This window comes from Monodelphis domestica, chromosome 2 (genome assembly GCF_027887165.1).
Source record: "Monodelphis domestica isolate mMonDom1 chromosome 2, mMonDom1.pri, whole genome shotgun sequence".
NCBI classification, from domain to species: Eukaryota; Metazoa; Chordata; class Mammalia; order Didelphimorphia; family Didelphidae; genus Monodelphis; species Monodelphis domestica.
Window position 1 is genome coordinate 62,320,036 of NC_077228.1, and position 25,178 is coordinate 62,345,213.

A 25,178-nucleotide genomic window follows, 5' to 3' on the forward strand; every position below is an offset into this window, starting at 1 on the left:
GGTCAACTGCTCCAAAGAGGTCAAGAAGCATGAAAATTGAGATAAAGGCATCAGATCTGGAAATGAAGAAAACACTGGTAATTTTGGAGAGCTCCTTTTCAGTTGGTTGATGAGATCAAAAGCCAGTCTGCTAAGGGTTGAGAAGGGAGAGTGGAGGTAGAGGAGATAATGAGAGTAGAGAGTATTTTCTAGGATTTCAACTATAAAAGAGAGCAGCCATTGAAACTGATAGTTTGAGGAGATGGTTAGAGATTTTTTTAAGGATGCATTTGCAGGTAGTAGAGAAAAGAGTTGATGAAAGGTAGACAGAGATTGGGAGGAAAAGGTGATGGTTGGGGCAATTTGCTAATTAGAAGGGAAGGGATAGCATCTGGAAAACCCCAAATCCAGCTTCAAATCCAGCCTCTGATACTGTTTACTTTTGTGACCCCCCGCAAATCACTTAACTTTGGTCAAGTCCAATTCCTTCAACCTAAAAATGGGCATAATAATGACACCTACCTCCCAGGGTGGCTTTAAGTATCAAATGAGATAATATTTGTACAGTACTTAATAGTAGGTCCTTGATAAGTATTCATTTCCTTCCTTCTTATTCAAAAGAGACTAAATGAGAATGACCTAGTTCCCAAAGAGGCAGAAAATCAAGAGAACCTTTATTCTCCAAGAATCTTACTCCTAATTAAAAAGGAGAGAAATAGCCCCGCTCAATGATTTTTCCTAATGCTCCTGGCCCAAATCCTTGAGTTCTTGTCCTTAACCACAGCTGCCACAAACAGCCCTTCCTGCTGAGATTCCCAACTCCATCTCTTCTTCTGACCTACCTCCGGGCCAGATGGGAAGACACAAACCCTTAAGGAACTCGGCAAACAGGACAGGGCTTGATCAGAGTTACTCTGAAACTACAAGTGTCACATCTATCCTCTGGAGTGGCCACTACCAAATGGCAGTTTTACAGGCCCCGCCCACACTGCTCACCAGACTTGCATCTGATTGGCTGTTCATACCATTCTCTTCTGTACTCCTCCTCCCACTTGGGTCCATAGCTCATCCTTAAACCCCATATGGCTTAATTTCTTTGTTCTCTTAACTTCTCTCTTCCTTGGTCTTCTCATCTGTAAAATGAGGAGGTTGAACCCAATGGCTCCTAAGATCCCTTCTAGCTTTAAATCTATGGTCCATTATGAACTTCCTCCTAGTCAGTTTGGATTCCTGATATTTTTGCCCTGGAAGGGATAAAGATATGGTTGTTCAATTTTAGAATGTTAGCCTATATTATATTTTAAGATATCTTTTACTCATTCAATAATGCAACAGATGTTCACTGAAATCTTCTTTGAGCAGAGCTCCAGCATGTATGAGGGCATGGAAATTTTACTCTGGAATATTCCTTTGTAAGACCTACTTACTCTCCCCATCCCATTGGTGTGTGTATGGCAGGTTCATATCTAGGGGGACCTCTGGAGTCCCCATTTTGTGGAGGTGGAGGGATGAAGGCCTGTCTTCATTCCCAATCATGGTCCTATTGCTGATTTTCTGGACTTCAAAATCATGCCTTTATATTGCCACTGCCAAGTATATTTTTAGTTTTCCCATCCTTCATCTTCCATCTCCTTTTTGTGTTGTTTCCACCCATTTGAAGATAAACTCCCTGAGGGTAGGGGTTGCTTTCTTTTTGCTTATATTTGTATCCCCCCAAATTAGCACAGTGCATGGCACACATTAAACATTTAACAAGTAGCTATTTCTTCTTTCTTTCATCCCTTCTTATTTCCCTTCCCTTTTCCTTACTTTCATCCTCCCTTTTCCTCCTCTCTTCCATTGTTCCTTCCCTATTTCCTCCTATCCTCTATCCCTCCCTCATTTCCTTCCTTCTGTTAAGAATATAAGAAATGACGGGATCAAAAGCACTAACCAATCCTGGGATGCTGAAATGCCAACACCGAGGCCTTATGGCAAAGGTTAAGGTCCAGCATAAAACAAGATATTGTGGTAAAGGCAATTTTCTTGTTGGCCATATCAGGAACTCAGAGGGCTAATAAGTGCTCAAACCTTCAATGGAAAAAAATAATTAGTGGGGTCTCTACCAAATTGACTAGGTCTGGCCTTGCTCAACAGCTAGTAAACTTTGAATGGTAGGCTTCTGATTATCCTTACAACCAACATGGGAATTTACATTTCAGAAGCTCCCCTCAGGATAGATAGTAGAGGAATTTGCCAATTCTCCCGTATTCCAGATACCTTCTTTAAGAAGTTTCTTAGAGAAAGAAGATTCTTGATAGAGAAGTTTATCTACCAAGAATCTTTTCATCTTTTCTATTTCCTTAGCAAATATTACAGATATAAAAAATGTGACCTTTGACTGTAATAGATATTTGTTATTAACCAAATTATAACAGAACTGATTACTTTCCTTCTGTGTGTCTTTGTATCAATGAGTGTTGATATGCTAATAAAAGCTCTAGGCAAAAGTCTTTGGGGGTAGAGGCAAGTGAGATTCTCTACAGGCACAACACTGTGTTGTAGTCTTTCTTTTCTTTTTATTTCTTCTCTTGTTTTCTTAAATTCCATATTCCGTGCTCACAGTTCCTCCATAGTTTAAAACCCATCTCTGACCCTTTGTTACATGGGCCATAACAAGAAAAAGCAATATAATAAAAACCTAGTGAGGAAAGAATATCCAGAAAGAGAGAATGACCAAAAGCTTTGTATGTTGCTAAGAATCAAGGGATGAGGACAGAGAAACAAACTATCAACAACCACTTGCAAAAGGGTTCAGGATCACAAAGAATCAGAGAAATGTAAATGAACATAATTCCACCTTGATAAAGATGGTGAAAAATGGCAAAGTTCCGTGGTGTGGGATTGTGGGAAAACTGGAATAATAATTGCTAGTAGAATTGTGAATTGATTTTGGAAAGTCATAAATTTTCACCCAACAAAAGTTATAAAGGTATTCATACCACTTGATCTTGACACTGCTGCTATGAGGTACATAGCATAATTTTTAACTAACTTCTTTTACATTTATTCTGAATATACTTACACGGTTTCCCATTAGATTGTAAAGTCTTAAAGAGAAAGAATTGTTTCATTCTTTGTATTTCTATTCCCAATTCTAGCTTGTGCTTAATAAATGCTTGATTGGGGATCTAAACAAAAGAGCATCTGAACAAAGATATCCATAATGACATTCTTGGTAATGACAACAAAACAAAACAAACAAACAAACCCAAAGTGTATATCACCCATATATTTGCCTGGAGATTAAAGGTGAAATAATTATACCAAGTGAAGGTAAAGAAAACTTGCACTTTAAGAAATAAAGTAGTTTTAGAAAGGAATAGTAAATAAAAAAATACTCTTTCCCTACTTTAAATAGGGAAAAGTCAGTTATCTCTAGTGACAGAACGAAGAAAAGCAGGACCAAAATGACGTCGAAATTGACTATGTAGAAACCGGGAAAGGAAGGTAACCTCGAACAGGTAAAAAACCCAGGGAAACTCAGAAGACTCGTCCAGCTCTCCACCAATGACGAGAGTCTCCTTTGACTCTTTAAGTATCTTTGTGTAATATTGCATTCCTAAATCGGTTGTGGGATTTGGAGTTCCTTTTTATTTATTTTTATTGTTCTCACGGTTTTGCTTTCTTTTCTTGGTTCTGGTGTTCATACGTAGTGCGCACCCTCACTCAGGAGATCCGGCTATCTGCCCATAACCAACATGGCCGCGATCGTCTCAGAGATACTCACATGACTCTGGCAGAGCGCTCCACGTGACCCCTGCCCACCGGCAGGGATGCAGAGTAGCTTCCCAAACTGCCTTTTCCCTCCCTATCCATATCGCCTTGGGCGACTCGCTGGACGCTGTAACTAATGCTTCCTTCAGCCGCTGAAAGAGCGGGTTGGAATTGATCCAGGGTATCTTCCAGACCAACTGAATAGCGCCCAGAGCAACGGTTCTGGAAGATGAAAGGCTGTAACGGAGTGCAGGGACTGTTGCAACTGCTTTTTGTTATATCGTTCTCACCTCCTGAACAGGACTCACTCATCTCCTTAAGTCTTTGTACTCTTACCCCGCACCCCCCCCCCCCCCAAGCCCAGAATGCTATCGTCTGGGTACCCAGGGCCAGACATATCTACAACTGTGCCCAAAATCCTGTTGGACCACTTCAGCCTCTCCGAAAAGGACTTCATACTCAAGATATTTCTAGCCTTGGCCTAACGCCATAACTCACTTTTTTCCAGCCCTTGGACATTACCTACTTGGCTCAAGGCCAACAGGCCAGTGAGTGTGAAAGGTTCAGTCAAGGGACGACCAAATGAGTACTACCAGAGTTTGGCCAACTACCTTGATCAAATTTCAGGATGCTTATGGAGAATTAAAATTTTGGGCAGTGATGGGCAGGAAATGAAGCATCAGAAGGCATGCCCCTTCCAGTGCCTGGCCTTCCCTTCAGAACATTGATGGGATTTCATTGCCTGTGACCTAGCCTCTGTCTTTGCCCTGTAATACTACTATACTATAATTCTGGATTAGACACACTGAGAAGTCCTGAGGCAGCTTAGTATGGCCCTGGGGTACCTGGGTTTTCTGTTTCCAGCAAATACTACATTGGGGAATAACACTTCAGTTATTTCTTCTTGCAGTGAACTTTGCTTCTCAGGCGTCTATGGGTCTCAGTTTTGGTAAAAAAGTAGGGGGGTAGGGGTACAGGACCAGAAGAAAACAGCATAGTCAAAACATTATTGCTTGGCAGGTTGAACAGACTGGAACTTGCCCCTGGTACTAAGGAGGAGTGGGCGGGTGTTGGAACCAGCTGGGCTTTCAACTTTGGTGAGAATGGTAACTGGGAAACAGTTGCACTGCTCTGCCAAGGGAGTGCTGTGATAATTGTGCTCAGTAGCTCTTCTCAGGATATACCTTTTCCCATTGCTAAACCCTCTGTGGGTTTCATGAAGACCCTGGCAACCTTTGTACTCTATTCATACATCTGGCAACACTAGTAAGTGGACACTACCATGCCAGTGTTACTCAGGTGGTAGCATTAAAAAGATGGGAGGTACTAACCTGAGACACATCCTAGCTGTGTTGCCCTGGACAAGTCACTTAACTCCAATTGCTTAGCCCTGTTTATGTTAGAAATTCCACCTTGGGAATAGCAGTACTTCTAGCCTATTGCTGAAAGCCATCATCCTGGTATGCAACTCCTCTGTTGATGTAACTTTGGCAAGTGCTTTTAGACACATCTACAGAAGACTTGGAAAAGAGAGTTGCTGCCACCACTCTTTGGCAGTGTCAGATGGTTCAACATCAGAAACTGATATGATTTTGTGTGTTGCTGCCTCCATTAGAACATAACGGACTGTTTTTCTTTTCTATTTGTACTCTCAGGGATTAGAATAGTGTTTTGAACATAGGGCTTAATAAAAAATGCTTTATTCAAATGAAATGTCAATTATCTTTAGTTCTGATTAAACAGTGCTGAGGGTATGTATGTGTAATAGATTCTACACTCTCCTCTGCCCCATCCACTTCATAAGCTGCTCATGCAAATACAGGTTAGCCCTAGTTTACCAATTAAATGTGTTTCACAGAGGCAGCTCAATAGTAAGAGGCAAATGTGACTGGCCATGTGTAAAGTAGATAGAAATTTTATACATTAACAGTCACCAGCAAGCCCTTTACTAAATTATACTTAACATAAAGAGAAAAAACATTACTAAAAGTGTATTTTATTTTCAGTTGTCAAGGTGCTCATTATAAGGCTACTGTTTCAGAATCATCTTGCAAACATTAACATTGTTAGCATTATCTTTTTGAAAACCAAATACAATTAATCAAACTAGGTCCCTTTGGTGGTGGTAATTGCTTCTGGTTTTGTTCAGCGATCACTTTTGAAGTTCTTTACTTTTTAGTTCTCGTTGATACCTGCAAACAAAAATACAAGAACTGTCAGGCGAAACAGTAAACATCAATTCTCTTTGATGAGGAGATAGGAAAGCAGTTCTGTTTTCTTTTCTTTTAAAATTTTATTTATTTAGTCAATTTAGAACATTATTCCTTAGTTACAATAATCTCCCTCCCCTCCACCCATCCTAGTCTGTTTTCTCGCCCAGGACACTAGTCTAGTTTCCAGCTTCCTTTAAGCTTTATAGGCAAGAAAAAGCAGACGGTAAAGCCATACCAGTGATTTGTCTATTTGGCTTATGCAGATGATAAAAGGAAATTTCAAGTACTAAGAAGTTTTAATTCTGTGTTGCAAATGGAAATTCTAATTCTAGTCTCAATTTCTTGTTCCAAAATGCCTTTAATCTTAATTTTTCCACTATATATATATCAATAAAATGGAAATACTTAGAAAACATTTTTCATAAGTTAGAGGGAACAACTCAGTAGATCTGTTAACTGAATTTAATTCCAATTAACAAGTAGATTTAGTTGAACTTTGGGAGCAAGTACATTTGTTGTAGTGAAGAATACCTGGCATCATCAGACATTTATCTATGATTTTGAGACAGCAGAATTCAAAACCATTAAAGGAAAGATACATACAGATACTATAGCAGTTCATAGGTTTATTGAATTGGCCAAAGACATTAAAAGAAGACTGATGAATAAGAAGAGGAACCTCTGAAGAATAAAATTCTGACAACAGAATAGCAAATTACTCAAGGAAGCAAAGGGAGAGTGATAAGAGTTTAAAGATTATATGATTTTAAAAAATTGGCATCAGTTTTCTTCAATCACAATGCATGTTTAAGAACAGAATATATTTCATATAACCTGTTACCTACTAAGACATTTTGTAAGTCTTCAGAGAATACCAAAGGCTCAAAATTGTATAGCTTCTGAGACAAGTAAGAAATTATAGAAGTATAAAATAAGTATATTATTAACTTAGATGAAGACCCTAGACCTAAACCAAATATTCCACATATGGAATGAAATACAATGTCATATAACATTCCCCATCCTCCTTAGCTGATTTCATGCTAAAACCTTCAACTGCAGAAAGTTGAGACAATAATGGCTTTATTGTGTAACTTGCAGAAATACTATGGGATAAGGCAAAGCCAGGGTCCTCACAATATATTAGGGGAGTATTAACTGCTCGTTAATAAATTATGGAATGGCAAACAAATATAAAACAACGTGGATGCACCCAAGATCAAAACAGTGGCATCTCATTGACTACATCATTGTATACCAGCGAGACATCCAGGATGTAAAGATCACCAGAGCCATGAGAGGAGTTGAATGCTGGACAGACCACCGATTGGTTAGAGCAACTCTTCAAATGCGCATTGCACCTCGCCATCCAAAATGCGCCCAGACAGTTCTTAGAGATCCATCTTATTTGCAAACATTCCAGTCCTGCCTGGACAACAAGCTATCTGTAAAGGGACCACTCACTGGAAGCTCAACTGAGAAATGGAACCAGTTCAGAGACGCAGTGAAGGAAACATCAAAGGCAGTCCTAGGCCCCAAACAACGCAACCACCAGGACTGGTTCAACGAGAACAAGACTGCTATTGAAGACCTATTGAGCAAGAAGAAAGCCTTTATGGAGTGGCAAAATAACCCAAACTCTGCTCCTAAAAAGGAAAGATTCAAGTCTCTCCAAGCCACGGCGCAGCGTGAGATCAGGAAGATGCAAGACCGATGATGGGAAAAAAAAGGCAGAAGAAATCCAGCAGTTTGCAGATATGAAAAACTACAAACAATTTTTCAGTGCCCTCAAGACTATCTATGGGCCATTAAAACCCACCACCACTCCCTTGCTATCCTGACGGTGACACTCTCATAAAAGATAAAAAAGGCATCAGCAACAGGTGGAAAGAACACTTCAGTCAGCTTCTCAACCGACCCTCTTCAGTCAACCAAAGCGCCCTTGACCAGATCCCCCAAAACCGCTCCATTGAACAACTTGACGTCCCTCCTTCAATAGAGGAAGTCTAAAAAGCCATTAAACAAATGAGTGCAGGCAAGGCACCCAGTAAAGACGGGATCCCAACCAAGGTGTACAAGGCCTTAAATGGAAAGGCTCTCCAGGCATTCCACATAGTGCTGACCAGCATATGGGAAGAGGAAGACATGCCCCCAGAACTCAGAGATGCCTCCATCGTAGCCCTATACAAGAACAAAGGCTCACGAGCAGCCTGTGACAACTACAGAGGCATCTCACTACTCTCCACTGCTGGAAAAATCCTGACCCGTGTTATACTCAACAGACTCCTGTCATCTGTTTCAGAGCAGAACCTGCCTGAATCACAATGTGGCTTTCGACCAGATCGCAGCACCATCGACATGGTTTTCACAGTGAGGCAAATGCAGGAAAAATGCCTTGAGCAGAACCTGAGTCTCTACATTGTCTTCATAGACCTGACAAAGGCGTTCGACACAGTGAACAGAGACGCATTGTGGGTGATCCTCAGCTAGCTCGGTTGCCCAGCAAAATTCGTCAAACTGATCCAGCTCTTTCATGTCGACATGACAGGGGAAATCCTATCTGGTGGAGAGACTTCTGATTGCTTCAACATCTCCAATGGCGTGAAACAAGGCTGTGTCCTCGCTCCAGTACTATTCAACCTATTTTTCACCCAAGTATTACGACATGCTGTGATGGATCTAGACCTGGGCGTCTACATCAGATATCGACTGGATGGCTCACTATTTGACCTTCGCCACCTGACTGCAAAAACAAAGACAACAGAGACACTCATCCTGGAAGCTCTCTTCGCAGATGACTGTGCTCTCATGGCCCACCAAGAAAATCATCTCCAAACCATTGTGGACAGGTTCTCCACTGCAACAAAACTGTTTGGCCTGACTATCGGCCTCAGCAAAACAGAGGTGTTGTTCCAACCTGCACTAGGGAGGCCAACTAACCAGCCGTGCATTACCAGCGATGGCACGCAGCTTTCTAACGTCAACACTTTCAAGAACCTGGGCAGCACCATCGCCAACGATGGGTCCCTGGACCACGAGATTAATGCCAGGATCCAAAAGGCCAGCCAGGCACTTGGATGATGCTTTGCAACTGCGCTGCAAAGTCCTCCAACACAGAGGTGTAAGCACTGCGACGAAGCTCAAAGTGTATAACGCGGTGATCCTCAGCTTGCTCCTGTACGGTTGTGAAACATGAACACTGTACCGGAAGCACATGAAAGACCTGGAGCAATTCCACCAACGCTCCCTCCGGTCCATCATGAGGATCCGATGGTAGGACTGAATCACCAATCAGGAAGTCCTCGACAGAGCCAACTCCACCAGCATCGAAGTAATGGTCCTCAAAACCCAGCTATGATGGTCTGGACATGTCATCCGCATGGACCCACAGCAAATACCAAGACAGGTATTCTATGGAGAACTGTCAGCTGGACTCAGGAAACAAGGCCGACCAAAGAAAAGATTCAAGGATCAGCTAAAGTCAAACTTGAAGTGGGCTGGCATTACACCAAAGCAACTAGAACTCACTGCCTCTGACAGAAGCAGCTGGCGAACCCACATTAACCATGCCGCCACCACTTTTGAAGATGAGCGACGTCGACGTCTTGCTGCTGCACGTGAACACCGACACTGTAAAAAATAGACTCGAATACAGGACTACAATCCCCACAAGCCTTTGCTCCACTTCCCCAAAATGCTTTGTAATCTCACAGGAATTCTGAGGTGGGCCGAGATCGAGGAAGGATTTAAGCTGGTGGCAAAGGTTTTTGGGTCCTCTTTTGGACTTCATTTTGGAGCAGATGCATCTCTTCTGTGATGTGAATTTATCTGGTCTAGGCCTCTGGCCTGGGCACGTGTTTTTTCTTGTTCTGTATTTTCTTTAATCTTTAATAAACCTCTAAAAAATATAATACTCCTTGCAGAGAGAAACTAATTTCTACCTCCTCCGTCTCCCCATATTCCTAAATTTTAATCTTTACAGATGGCGACCACTAGATTCGATGAGAACTTGTCAAATTTTTTAGCCTAGATAATGATTTTTTTAAAGCCACGGTTCTCCAAGATGCTCTTTAGAAAACCATCTTGATCAGCTCCTGCCTGCGGCCCTCTCCGGCTCCTGCTTCTGCTCCTGGCCTGAGGTGCCCGAGCTACGTTCCAGCTCCCGGCCAGACCCACCCCGGCGGTCTGTCTCTCACTCATCTGGCCTCTAACCCAGACGGCTCATCACCCCAGCCCCAGACCCACGAGTGTGACCCCAGCCGGCTCATCACCCAGATCCTTGGAGCAGATTGCTGAGGACTCATTGCGACCAGCTGGTAACAGTATTGGCCACATGGGAGGAGGGGAGAAGAGAGGGAAAGGAGAATGGGTAATTTTCCCTTAGGCTAAGCCTCCACGTGGATGGGGGTATTGGCCACAGGGGGTTCATAGCAGGGGAGAGAGAAGAAACAGACTTTTCAAACAGACTTTTAAGCAATGGGCTATTTAAAAGGATACCTTTTGACTGTTCTGGTAATTTCATTGATTTCACCTGTGTGCCAGAAGAAAGATTCAGCCCAAAGATTCAACTTTGGAGGGGCAAATGGGTGTCTCAGCGAAATGATAGCCAGGCCTAAAAACATGCTCTCCTGGGTTAAAATCTGTCCTCAGATACTTCCCAGTTGTGGGGCCCTGAGCAGACCCCTTAGGCCCCATTGCCTAGCCCTTACCACACTGCCTTCTGACAATAGACATTTAAATGGATAAGAACCCAAGGAACTTTGAAGAGACTAAAGGCTATATTCTAAGGCATTTCAGATTCCAATGGTTTATAAAAATCTCTGTATTCTATTGCATTTTTTTGTTATGGTTTAACTTTGTGATTTTAAATTCATATATTACTGAATTGAATATTATTATGTTACACTGAAGGTTGATTGAATTTATTTTGAATGTACTGAGTTTTGAAATTCTGTTGTTTTTCCCCTATAACTATTGAACAAATATTATTGTGAATAAGCCCATATATGAAAAAACAGCTTTTTCCTATTTTGCTGAGGATAGATGGACTTCAGAACTGGTAATAATTGTATTAACAACCTTGGAAAAATTTAATGTGCTAAATACCTCAAATGATTTGATTTTAAGGGTTTTTTAAATATGATTTTTGGAATTTTTTTTTAACAATCTGGTTATTTTTGCCTGCCCCTACCACGAAGTAAGGCCCATTCTAGTAGCTGAAGTGAAATACATTTATAAACCCCAACCTTCACACATGTGAATGGAAGTTGGGCAGTTAATCTCAGGGCATTTGTATCCCTAAAAGCCTCCAAAAGGAGCACCCCTTTATTTATACTCTTCAGCTCACTACTTTACTTGCACCAGAATGATAAATAGATTTCTTGATTATGTTCTTAACCCAAGATGAGTTTTACTTTGTTTAAAAAATATGTTTAAATACCAAGGTTGAAAGATTGCTATGTTTGTAAAAATTGTGACAAATGTCCATCAATTCATAGGTTTTAAAAAATGTCATACAGCAACTTATGTGAAATATGAAAGTGTGTTTGCTTGCTATTGTAATTAATTGGGCTATTGAAAATTTTGGGGATTTTGATATCTACATATTTGTACTACTGTATTTTTAAAAAATGAAAAATTGTTAACCTTGTTCAATTCATTTGCCTTCTACTCACAGTAGAGCATGGCCAGATATTAAGAGGAAATGGATCTCATTTTTTGTGAGAAAGCCTTGCATTTTATATTTTCTTAGCTGACACAGTGTCAATGATTATAAGCTATATTTTTGAATTTTTTAAAGCTCTTTTATTATTATATTTTTCTTGCATGTGCAATATACTTTTTCATTTTTTATTATTTTTTCTCCTTTTTATATTTGAAGCACATGTCACCAGCATTAAGATTTTCTTTAACTTTTTGACTTTTCAGTGCTACAAGTTTGAAATACATTTGCTAATGCATGCCCTAAAAAGCTTGTGACTATAAAAATGATGCCACTAATTATTTAATAAATTATGGGACTTTGCTTAATGATTCTGTCTGATTCCAGGACAAGATATACACAAAAGAGCCATTGCACAGAGCCAAAGAAAAGCCAATCCAGGATGGATTGATGCACTTCTAGGCCAATACAAAGGTCTTGAACCTAGTGTGAAGACTCAAGGTTACTATGTTTATCATTGCTAGACATAGGCTTTCCTTGTGTCTACACTCACTCTGAAGATACTCACAGATGAGTACCCCCGAAAACTTGGCTCCTATAATCTGGTCCCTTTCTTTTCTGCCTCTCATAGTGTGGCAACTTTCTGTAGTCCTGGCTACTGACTGGGTAAATGCATCATTGCTTAGATCATTTTGATTGGGCCCTGATAGAAGGACCTGTTATAGATTTATTTTTCTTTTTACTTGGAATTTTTACACACAAGGCTTTGATAGTCTATATTTTCATCCAGAAATTTTTTCTTTTCTTTTGGATTTTTCTGATATCTTTTTAATATCTCTTGCCAATTGATTCATATACCTCAGCCATGCATCCCTAAGTGATCCCGGTTTTTTAATCACCCTCTTAATGGGGGGAATGTAAAGAAAAATTATTATTTAAATTGCAAAGTTTAAATTCTTTTTGAGAAGAATTTTAGGTAAAGAAGATGCTACCTCTCTGAATCCAGAACTGAACTGTTGGAGAAGCCACCATGAAGATGCCTCCAGACCACAAGTTGCACAAAATTGAACTTTGGGTGTGGTTGATTGAACATTTATTTGTATGTATAATTTTATGCCAAAGGGGACTGCCCCCTAACTGGCTTTTTGTCAATGCGTTTCAGCAATTATTGGTTTAATTTTTTTTCTTTCTCTTATCCTCAAATTATTGTAATGTTTAAGTTGATTATGTTCTCATGATCCTTTTTGGGGAAACTTTGCTCCCCAACAACAATCAAACGAGGGAATGTAAAAAATACTCGAATACAGGACTACAATCCCCACAAGCCTTTGCTCCACTTCCCCAAAATGCTTTGTAATCTCATGGCAATTCTGAGGTGGGCTGAGATCGAGGAAGGATTTAAGCTGGTGGCAAAGGTTTTTGGGTCCTCTTTTGGACTTCCATTTTGAAGCAGATGCATCTCTTCTGTGATGTGAGGTTATCTGGCCTAGGCCTCTGGCCTGGGCACGTGTTTTTTCTTATTCTGTATTTTCTTTAATCTTTAACCTTTAATAAACCTCTAAAAAATATAATACTCCTTGCAGAGAGAAACTAATTTCTACCTGCCTCAGTCTCCCCATATTCCTAAATTTTAATCTTTACAACACCAGGCCGTAACCGCACCTCCGGTAATAACTGGCGTCCCAGGCCCCATGTGCCACAAACTCTTGCGCCTCAGCCTTTGGACTCCAAAGCCACATGAGGGTACACCGTAGATGAAATTGCACAAAGACAATAGTCATTCTCGATCACCGAGAGACTACCACTATAATAAATTATGGAACCACTAAAGAAAGGATTACAAAATACCTTCCTTTCATGAAACATATTCCAACAAAAGCAGTAATCACAACCCACATTTAACTGTCATTTTGTCAAGACTAGCTTATGTGGTCAAACTGATTATGGAAATTTTTTAAATTGCACATGCTATCATATTGAAAAAAATTAAATAACATTCAGTAAGCTATAGAGCTAGAACTAGAACTAGAATAGTAATATATTTTCAGGTACTTTTCTCTAGATCACTTTTTCTAATTGGAACTGTCTTTTCTTTCTTTTCTGTCTTTTCATTCTGTTTTCTGGGAAATTCAATTTGATAAACACTAAGTAATCACTATGTCTTAATTGCCCAGCACATAGCAAGCACTTAATAAATGTTTATTGAACTGGGTTTTCCCAAAAAAAACAGAATGATCATTACTTAATGACTTTAAATTAGTGTGAAAATTCAGCCAATACTGTAAAAATAATTTGGTTCAGGATGTGTGTGAACAAGTTTATTCCAATTCTAATTTCCATAACTGATTATACAACCTAAGAAATCCCTTCTTTCAGGCATTTATTGCCTTTTGGCTATTTTCCTGAGACATACAAACCTCTACCTAAACATTATAAAGTTACATGTTATAGTCATTAAATTGGCACACAAGAAAATCACATTCATAAAACTACAATATGTGGCATAGTTGTAATTTGCCAATAACAATTACTTTAAAATGTTTCTTGGGGAAATATTACTGGGTCTATAGATGCATCTTTTATATTAAATAACATTGATCACAACATAAGACTTTTTTTTGGAGTATATATCTTATATTAACAGGCATACCTCCATATACGAAAGAGCTGAGAGCCTCCTGCAGCACCAACAAAAAAATTAACAGCAAATAGACTCCAGTTTTTAGGAATAATAACAAGAGAGTATCTTGACCAAATCAACCCTGTTAAAACAAAAAAAGAAGCAAACCGTGGAGGGAAAGCTTAACTATTGTTGCACTGCTATCTTTTAATTATTGAATTTTGTGTTAAATAGTAAGAAATTTAAAGACCACAAAAGTGGGATGATAATGTGATGACGTTTCCACCCCCCCCATCTTAGTTGTCATTAAGAAGTTCATATCCACTGTGATACAAGATAATTTTTTTCTACACAAAAAAGGGAAACTTTATCCCTTCCTCCACCTTTTAAAAAAAAGATATTTGATTCATCGGAATTTAAAGAAAACATTCATACTTTTTTTTGGTCCATATCTGTAATTTTTGTTGTAGGGACCTCATGATGTTCAAATTTCCCTTTTACTACACGCAGAGCCACAAACTATCTACAAATGGATAGTCCTGGAGGACTGTCTGAGGAGCAATGAGAAATCAATAACTTAGCTATGCTCACCTAACTAATTTTCAGAGACCAGATCTTATTGAGCCCCATGGTGGACTCTCTATGATATACTCTATTACTTTTTGTTAATAAGGCCATTTAAAATAAAAATGAGTATCATAATGGAAAATTAGAAATACTCACCTGTAGCCATCAATACAGCAGACTGTGCTGTGCTGAGTTTTTCTGCAGGCCTAGCCATGTCAGCCAATCCAGCACATACCAAGCCCTGGAAAACACACAAACCATAACCCAGCATTAGTGAGTGATAGGAAAATTGCTTTGAGACAAATGATATAAATGTCTTTCTCTCTTTTGTTTCTTTCTATATTATTGTTTTTTAAAAACTCAAGCAATACAATAAAAATATATTTAAATGTTTTTTGTTCTAGAATAAAACTTTGTATTATTGTTTTTGAAAGTGCACTCAGTTATAATACTGGAAATATGTAATACAGGAAAAGTAAAACATACTTAAAATATTTTTATTGCATTGCTTGAGTATCAAAGCACATGGCTACTTCTCCAAATATACTCTCTACTTTTATCATTGTTTTATTCATATAATTATTACAACTATAGAAATATAACATCCTCATTCAGAAAGGATAGTGAGGTCTTGATTATATTTCTAGAGACAAGTTGCTTTTGAATTTGAAACCTGTACTTTTAAAAAGCTATTTATTTTTAATCTTTGAGTTTCCTAATAAATTCTATAAAACATTTCCTGTGAATGTTTATGGTAAACAATCACTTTATCCAAATAATAAAAATTACTACCTATAAAAGCACATTTTAGAAAAGGACATAAATTTTAACCAAGTATTATTTTGAATTATAGCAGTACAAGAAAAGACTGCTTAGCCAGTTTCAATATGAAGTATAGAAATATAATTAGACTTCTTTGGCAGAAGCAGCTAAGTAGCTCAGTGGGTTGAGTTGGGTCTAGAGATGGGAGGTCCTGGGTCAAATGTGGCCTTGGATACTTCTTTCTAGCTATGTGACCCTAGGTAAGTCAACCCCCAGTGCCTAGCCCTTACTGCAGTTCTGCCTTCGAACCAAAACACAGTACTGATTGATTCTAAGATTGGAACATAAGGGTCTTTTTACCTTACTCTTCTTCCTCTCTCCTTCTTAAATTTTCATTTTCCTGTTTTATTTTTTCCCCCCTTGCCTTGCTCTACACTTCTCCTACAATGTCAGAACAGGATTATAGGTAAAGAGAAGGCAGAAGGAGGTTTATATTGGGACTTGTGTTGTTGTACAGGTTAGTAGAATGGCTTTTTAAATGATTTTAAATTTAATCAACAAAAATACCTAAAAACTTAGAAAGAACTTTTCTTTAAAAAAATTTTTTTAACTTACTTTCTATCTGAGTAATAACTCTAGGTCAGAAGGGTAAGTAAAGGCTAGGCAAATAGGGCTAAGTGACTTACACAGTGTCACTCAACCAGGAAGTATCTGGGGTCATATTTGAACCCAGATCCTCCCAATTTCAAGTGTGGCTCTCTATTCACTGCACCACTGAACTGCCCCAAGAGAGCTTTTAAAAAGGCAAACTGAACAAATTATGAAACAAAAGAAAATAGCAGAATATCCATTATGGCCCAATATATGACTTAGTATGAAATATGGCATTATTTTTCATTTTTTCTGCTTCCTTTCATGGGGATGGTGGCAACAAACTGGGAATGTTCTAATACTGCTTATTATTTTCCTTCTCAGCAAGTTTATAAATTTCCTCTATTCATATGTCAAATGGTCCACACTTTGGATAAGGACAAAGGAGTGCATTTCCCTTTATTCTTTACTTGGATTCAAACCTGATTACATGTGGATCTAAATTTCAGTAATTATAGCATAAGCATGATTTTGAAGATCTGATAGCACAATATCATGTAGTACAATGTGCATGTGAAAGTAATTTTATCCATCATTGACAAATATTTATTATGTGTTTATGTTTATCATGGTAGGCTATGGGCTTACAAAGAATTAACCAATCCTCTGATTAAATATAAATTATTATTTCTTTTAGCTATTTATCTGTGACCTTAGGATTACAATGAGAAAACACCATATCTGTGATCCTATGATTAGTTGTAAAAGCACCATTAACGGATCAAAATGATCTAAAAAAACAAATTGTTTTCTTATCAGTTAATCCACAAATAAAAACTATGAGGTATAATGTGTACTACTTGAAATCTAAGATGAGACAACAAACAAAGCAATAGCAAAACTCTCAAGCTTTTTAATCTAACTTTTCTGTGCTTTCCTCCCTGCAAATCTGTTTCATAAAATAATAAACATTTTTAAAAAGCATTTCTATACTTCAAATCTGTTGTTTCATTGGTGTAGATTGTATAATTAGAACCTGCTCCCTTGGACTTCAATTCCCAGCATCCTACTTTCCTTCTAACATTACATGTTGATGTAGGGAGGATATAAGTTTTGTGTAGCCCTGCCTCTCCCCCTCTCTCTCTTCCCCTGATCGTGCTTTATGGAGGTGGTATGAGGTGAGTGGCAAAATTTACTCACGTGGTCCTTATTTTTGTTAGATAATTAAGTTTTTATTCCTTCTACTTCAAGTGATTAATAAACTTTATAAAATTAATACTTGGAGTTTTGGACATTAATATAAATCTTACAGTTTTGACGACCCAGATGGGAGTTTAGGACCCTTATTCTGCTCTAAGTTGGTAGAGCAATGTTTTAAAGAGACAAAAAGACGGATTAGTTTTAAAAGCCTCTGCCACTTGCTGTTGCTGTTGCTACTCATGCTCCCCTGGCAGCTACTGTTGCTGTCTCCCACATTTGACCAGACACTGCCTGGGGGTCCATGTGAGCTGCTTTCTGAGGGGCTGGTAAAGTATAAACCCCCCTTTCCCTTACATTGCTAACAGCTGAGTGCTTCCTGCTACCTTGGAAGTCCAGATGTTTTTTTTTTTTTTTTTTAGCAACAACCCTCCTGACTCCTTTCACCTGGGGGGGAGGTAACCCTGTCCCCCCACCACAAGTTGCCATCTTGTAGCCCAGAATCCCAGTGTTGGAGGAAGTCAATTCTTTATTAGAAGGTATTAATTATTGAGCTAAATTGAGAAAGTTTAGCCTTATCTTACTCCTAGAAGTTTGATCTCTCTTTAGGGCCTTTCCTAAACCCCCACGTGTCTAAAGAACTGGGGTCTAGGTGCCCCTCAGCAAGTACATCAGAACTCCCACTTGGTAGCTTATGGTCTCTGGCATTTTTACTCCTGGGGGCAGGGGAAGGAAGAAAATTCTTCCAAACCTCTTCACTTTACTCCTAGCCAATACATACTAGGATAGTACCACCTACAGACAGGAAGTAAATTTGCAACCAATTTAATAAGTAGAATTGCAAGCATGGCCCAGTTTCCTGCCTATCTCAAACAGCTCCCATTCTGGGAGAGCATTACAGAGCTCACACAGCTCAAAGTTTTTGGGGTGTCTTTTCTTACTACTGTTCCTGGGTGCACTTGTCCTTGTGATTAGCTTGACTAATCCTGAGATTCAGGGGGGTAGGTTCATCTCCCTACACCTCTTTGCCATTTTGGCCTGCCCAGTCTCTGTAACACACCCAATATGGGGTTTGTCCACACTATGCCCAGTGTGGGTATGGGGAACTCCAGGGGTGTGACCAAAGGAATCTAGATGGATAATGGTACTGGGGAGGGGAAGGAACTTTAAAGAATCTGGAGGTGAATTTTTAGCATTTCAGACTCCATTGCTCACTGTTTCAGTTTGTTCCCCTCCAAATAGTGAAGAAGTCTCTGTAATGCAGCTATCAGAATTGGAGAAAAGGACTCTTGAATTCAGTGCCTATATCCTGTCATGCTTATTGTATTTGCTGATTGATTGGTTTAAATTTAATTTTGTTTGTTAAGTTCACATATTGATCTAATTTAATATACTCTGTTACATTTTGTCACTTTCTGTTACTGTGCTTTTGCCATTAGCTATATGTGCTGTTATGTTGTCTTTATTTGTACCAATCCTATGACTGGACTGGAGAAAATACCATTGTAAAAGCCCATAGTCAACTTGGACAAACCCTTTTCCGTAGCAAAACCATAGGTCTTTATGGATGCTTGGTTTGTCACCAGATCCATCAAGGTCACATGTTGTCTAAATGGCCTTTTGTTCCTTTTTGCCTTAGTTAATTGTCACAAAGATGATGATGGATGGACTCCATCAAACTAGTTACAACCTGTATACAACCCTTTGGAGAATTTTAATGACCTAAATATTTAAATTGATTTTAACGGGTCTTCAGAAATGATTTTTTGATATCTAGTAGTACCAGTACCTCTGACTGGTCATTTGCCTACCTTTGAGTTGTTTGTAACAAAAGGTAAGGATCCACTTTAGTAGCTGAAGTGAATAGCACTATTATATCCCCCACCTCCTCATTTATAAAAATGTAATGGATGAGACATATAGACATGCCTTTTACGACTGTTACAGTCTCATCTGGGAAGTGGGAATGTTTTTCTAGGGGATGTGGTACCTCTGGATAGCTCTCAAGAGGGAGCCTAGTGGCTTCTGGATGGTTTTTATATTTGTAACTTTCCAGTTTACTCAACCCTTCCACCAGAATGATCTAGATTCTTGGTGATGTTTTAGACACAAAAAGTTTTCATCAGCAGCTCTCCTGCCATATTTTGGAATGATGGAAATACTAGACTTTGTTAAAAATGTCAACCAAGGTTGAAAGATTGGCTAGATCTGGAGAACTTGTGACAAGTATCCATGAGTTTCAAAAGCCATAGAGACTCACGTGAATCCTAATGATAGTGGGTTTATTTGCTAGTGTCATTAAATGTGCTCTTATTATTTTGGAGATTTTGGTGTGCATTAGCTGTTCTGTTTTTTATAAAGTTGTTTACCTGGTTAAAAAAAATTATGTATATTCTTCACACCGTGGATCATGGCCAAGTTAAAAAGGAAATGGATCTCATTTTTGGGTGAGAAACCTTTGTATTCTGCCTCTCCTTGGATGACAGAGTGTCAACTGATTGTGAACTATATAGTTTTGATTTTTTAAAAAAATTTATTATTGTTTTTCCTTGTATGTGCAATAGAGTATCTGAGTTTTCTTTTTACTTGAAGCACGTTATAAGTATTAATGGGTTTTTTTTGCACTACTATAAATGTACACTATCCATTAACCCTCATATCTATGCATACCCAAAAGCTATAGATTATGGAAACATGCCATTGATTGTTAAATATGATGGCACTTTGATTAATGATTGTGTCTGACTCCAGGAGAAGGGATCACAAAAGAGCCATTATACAGTGCCAAGAAGCACATGATCAACCAATCCCAGTGGGATTGATTAGAATCTTCGCCAAGACAGAGGGCTTGTTTTGGGGTTCGGGAAGTGGCTATTTAACAGCGTCAGTCATAGGATTTCCCCGTGCCAGATTCAGACAAAGTACACTTCAGTCTAGCAGCTATTTTGGCTCCCCTGTCCCTGAGAGTGAAGGTAAAGTCAGACCAGGGAATGATATTTCCCATTTGCTACTAAAATCTAATCCCTTTTCTGTCTTTCATAGTGTGGCAATTTTCTGTAATCCTAGTTACTGACTGGGTAAGTGCATATTGCTGAAATGGTCCTATAGGTTTGTGAGACATAAATCACTTTCATTGGGCCCTGATTCTAGGACCTGTTGTGGGTTTATTCTTGCTTACTCAGAATTTTTATATACTATTTAATTTTTATTTTTTTCCCTTTTCTTCTATTTAAAAAAAATGTTTTTGACTTCCTTTAAACAATTGATTCACACACCTTATAACTCAACCATGTATCTTAGGGTGATCTATGTGTCTGTCAACACCCTCCTTAGGGGGAGATTGTATTATTGTCATATGATTCTAGATTTATAAAAATTTTTCTGGTTTGAGAGCAATTTTAGGATAAGAAACTTGCTACCTCCCTGAATCAAGATAGTAAACTGTTTGGAGAAGGTGCCATGGAGATGTCTGCAGAAACCTCACACACTGCACCAAAAGATCCAGAATGAACTTTGGAATGTAGTGATATTGAACTGTAGTGAGGGTGAATGCATTTATTTGGAATGTAAACTCTTATATTATACCAAAGGGGACTGCCTCCTAATTGGCTTTTTGTCAATGCATCTAGCAATCACTGATTTTGTTCTCTTTCTCTTTTATTTCCCTCTTATCCCCAAATTATTGTAATTTCCACTGAAATATTGTATGTACCTCCAGTTTAAGATCTTTACAGATATAAGTTGGCTGTGTTCTTATTCCATGGGAAACTAGGCATGTAAATCTGGGAGATTTCTATATGCTCATTTCCCATGGGAATCACTGGGGGAGAGGGGATTTATGTAATTAGAGCCTCCTTCCCTGGACTTCAATTCCCAGCATCCCACATCTCACACTTTCCTTCTCACATTACATGCTGAGGTAGGGAGGATATAAGTTTTGTGTAGGTCTCTCTCTCTCTCTCTGATCATGTTTTATAGAAGTGATGTGAGGTGAGTGGCAGAAGAATTTACTAATGTGGTCTTACTTTTGTTAGATAATTAGGTTCTTATTCCTTCTATTTCAAGTGATTATTAATAAACTTTATAAATTAATACTTTGAGTTTTAGACATTAATTTAAATCTTACAGGGTGCTGTTTCTGGCAATGAAGAGAGCAACAACTTCATAACCTTAAAGCTGGTCTTCAAGAATCACTGATCAAAAATTTCATTGTCTTGTAGACAACCTGGTGATGATTTTTTCTGACAGTAGACATTAAAAGTCCAATCAAGCTTGGTAAGCAGAGTGTGAACTTGGCTAACATAACCTTTGTGAGCCCAGGATTACTTCAATGCCATGAGAAGGCATCAGAGTAGGGCTAGAGTAGTTTTTTCAGGTTTCCTTCCTTTTAAGATGCATTATTTGGTAGGAAAAGAACATATTAATAATAGCTACATTTTTATAGTACTTTATTATTTGCAAAAATGCTTTATAAATATTATTTTGCTTTATTGTCACAACAATCCTGGGAGATAAGTGCTATTATTTCCATTTTACAGATGACGAATCTCAGGTAGCCAGAGTAAAAATTACTTGCCAGGATCAAGTAGCTAGTAAATGCTTCAGGCTGAATTTATTCCCTGGTGTTCCAGACTCCAGCTGGATTCAGGGCTCCATCCACTGTGCCACCTGCTATAATACTATATGGTAGCTCCAAATTTTTTATACATATTTCTATTTTAAAAGGAAAAAAAAACTCTTGAAAACATTAATTATTTTGTAACACAAATCACAGGTCTGTATGTATACTCAGGTATACAAAAGGTATATGGTATATAATTTGTTTTTCATCAGTATCTCTAGCTTTTAAAAAGGCTTTTAAAATAACTTTTCATAGTTTTTATAGTTAAGTTTTTTCAAGTTTTCATAGTTCTTAGAAATTTTTAGAAAAAAACTGTAAATAGATTTATTTTCAGTATTTCCACCTCTTCCTCTCTCATACTCAAGGTACAGCCTTTAGCAATTTGGTCCTCAACTGAAATTGCTCTCTCCAAATTCACCAATAATCTCTTAATCTTTCAGGACCTTGATTCTGTATTTAATATTGATGACCTTACTTACTCTTGCCACCTGGTTTTTTATGACAAGGCTACCTCCTCCTGTCTAACCATCTATGTTCTGCTTATTATGTGGGTTTGCCCTGGGCTCTGTCCAGGTCTTTCTCTCTTCTGACTTTTTCTCAGAGCCCCCTCTGTGATCTTATTACTTCCCAGGAACTTGTTTTCTAGGCAAATGATCCCCAAAGCCAGGCTCCATCTTTCTCCAGAGTTCTAGTAGCTCATCACAAATTTGGATATTTCAAGTAGATGCACCTTGGGCCCTTCAAACTAACTATCAAAATCACAAAATAAACCCCCCAAACCCCCTCTTCCTCTAGAACTAACATTCCTCTCAACTTCCCTATTCCTATTATCTCCATTTTACAAATGAGGTAACTGAAACAGATAGGTTAAGTGACTTGCTCAGGCTTACACAGCTAGTGTTAAGTGCCTGAGACCGGATTCCTGAATCTAAGGCCCATTGCTTTATCTACAGCACCATCTGGCTCCCTTATCAACAGTCATATAGCTACCACCCTTGGTTGAGGCTCTATTCTTTGTCTAGTTTGTTCTATTGCACTCTCCCCCCCCTTTGTCTAGTTTGTTCTATTGCACTCTCCCCCCCTTTTCTCTCTCTCTCTCTCTCTCTCTCTCTCTCTCTCTCTCTCTCTCTCTCTCTCTCTCTCTCTCTCTCTCTCTCTCTCTCTCTCTCCCCCCTCCTCCTCCCTCCTCCCCTCTCTCCCTGTCTCCCCCTCTCCCTCCCTCCCTCTCTCCCTCCCCCCCTTCTCTCTCTCTCTCTCTCTCCCTCTCCTCTCTGTTTTGACCAACAAATGGATTTGATGACTAATACTCTATGATATAGGTTCAGGTCTGGAAGTGTTATTAATTCCCCTCATCATCCCTACCTCTTTTCATCATTTCCCTTGATTAGTGTAAATTCTGTTATTTTTCCAATGATTTTTATATTATTTTTAATCAGGTTCTGTAAAAATTTCCTATCTCTTCTTTAGAGGAATAATTAATGCCATGCTTATGATTAGTACTATCATAATTTGCTATAAAATCTGAGAAGTAACAATAAAAAAAAGGGAAAACTTTTAGTTTTCAAGATGAATTTTACTGTGGCAGAGAATATTTAAAATTAAAAACCAAAAAGTCTTTAAAAATAAACACCAAGCCAAACTACTTTTCATTCTAGGTCTCACCTAAAAATAGAAAATTGCCTTTGGGGTAGAAATGAGTTTTAATATTTTAACACCTGTAATATAAGCTTTTAAATGCCTTCAGAATTAAAAAAAAATTTTATAACCCTTACCTTCTGTCTTAGAATCAATACTATGTATTAGCGCTCCAGGGCAGAAGAGTGGTAAAAGCTAGGAAATAGGTTCACATAGCTGGAAAGTATCTGAGGCCATATTTGAACCCAGGACCTCCAGCCTCTAGGCCTGGTTCTCAATCTATTGAGCTTCCCAGCTGCCCCCTAGAATGTTTTTTAATTTAAACTAAATTAGTTAAGTAGTGTGGTCCTCAGAAATGGGACAGGGATCAGAAAAAATATAATGTTTTATTATTTCTTGATGCCACCAAAATCCTTCAAAAACCTTTTAAAGGTACACATACCTCAGAATGATACTGAGAATTTGCTATAAAGTAATTTTGAAGCATACAAAAAATATGTGTTTAATTCATAGAGTCATTTGATCCTGATAAGCTACTCTGTTGTTAAAAAATAAGGCTTTAGCCAACCAGGCATTTCTTGTTTGCCTGAAGTCAAACTCACCCATTTCATAATTGGTGCCCAGAAAAACACAGTTTTAGGACCTAGAAAGGGGGAAATTAAGACATGAAAATCAACATTTTACATAAAACACACACCATACCTATCATACATATACCCCATATATACATATCCAAAGGCCAAAATAACTCTTCAAATATATCACCAACTTAAGAACTAAGAGCTATATTTCCTTTTATCCCCTACTTCACTATAATAATTTATTATAGTTCTTGAAATTTTTACCAATATTTTCCTTACTCTAACCCATTGGGCAAAGTAGTGAAAGGAATATGATCAATTTTTACACACAAAGAAACTAAAGTTCAGAATAGGAAGGTGATTTGTCTAAGGTCATAGAGCCAATGGCTGAGGCCTTTTGTCTCCAAGACTTTTGCTTTTAGTATCAGGCTGCCTCTATAAATATGTGTTTAGACCTTTTATAGATGTTATTATACAATCATCACTTGAATGCCAATATTAGGTTCTCCTATTATTCCTATTTTCTATTAAAAGTCAATCATTTGACTTCTCACAAATTAAAAAAATATATATTTTTACTGAACTTTTTTAATATTGCTTTGATACTTCTTCCTGTATCTTCCTCACTCCATATTCAACCTCCCCACTCCTCCAGCCAATTGTTCTCTTAAAATTTTAAAGGTTAACCACAGTACAATGGAGACAATCTTGGGTTAAAACACACATATGATATCCTTTGCTTAGTACTACTCCTTTTGTAGTATTATATTAATACGATAGCACCATGTTGGCAAACCTATGGCACACATGTTGTGAGGGGGCTGTCTCCCTCCCCCTCTCTATGTGCCCAAGGATATTTCTCCTATCACTTGCCCCTCTGCCCAGCAGCATAATGGGAGTGCTTCCTCCCTTCTCTGTCTGGGGTAAGGCAGAGGGGCTCACATGCCGCATGCGGGTTGCAGTTTGGGCACTCAGTCTCTAAATATTAATTTAG

General features: G+C 38.5%; 2 protein-coding genes across 11 annotated transcripts in view; both read right to left on the minus strand.

Moving 5' to 3' along the window:
* ADCY10 (adenylate cyclase 10) overlaps positions 1-5,569 on the minus strand; it is a 136,553-nt gene extending 130,984 nt beyond the window's left edge. For 9 of the 10 annotated variants that reach the window (XM_007480714.3, XM_007480713.3, XM_016429938.2 and 6 more), the window contains exon 1: positions 822-5,569. The gene's annotated coding sequence lies outside the window, so the exon portion shown is untranslated. The remainder of the gene's footprint in view (positions 1-821) is intronic. The other variant, XM_007480711.2, reaches the window with a different exon arrangement.
* Positions 5,570-5,715: 146 nt separating this feature from the next.
* Positions 5,716-25,178, minus strand: part of MPC2 (mitochondrial pyruvate carrier 2) — a 35,613-nt gene continuing 16,150 nt past the window's right edge. Inside the window, exons 2-5 of the mRNA XM_001371620.4 lie at positions 24,206-24,246; positions 14,954-15,038; positions 14,261-14,372; positions 5,716-5,927 (exon numbers count right to left, since the gene is read on the minus strand). Of these exons, the coding sequence (XP_001371657.1) occupies positions 5,888-5,927; positions 14,261-14,372; positions 14,954-15,038; positions 24,206-24,246 (278 nt within the window). The 3' untranslated portion in view covers positions 5,716-5,887. The remainder of the gene's footprint in view (positions 5,928-14,260; positions 14,373-14,953; positions 15,039-24,205; positions 24,247-25,178) is intronic.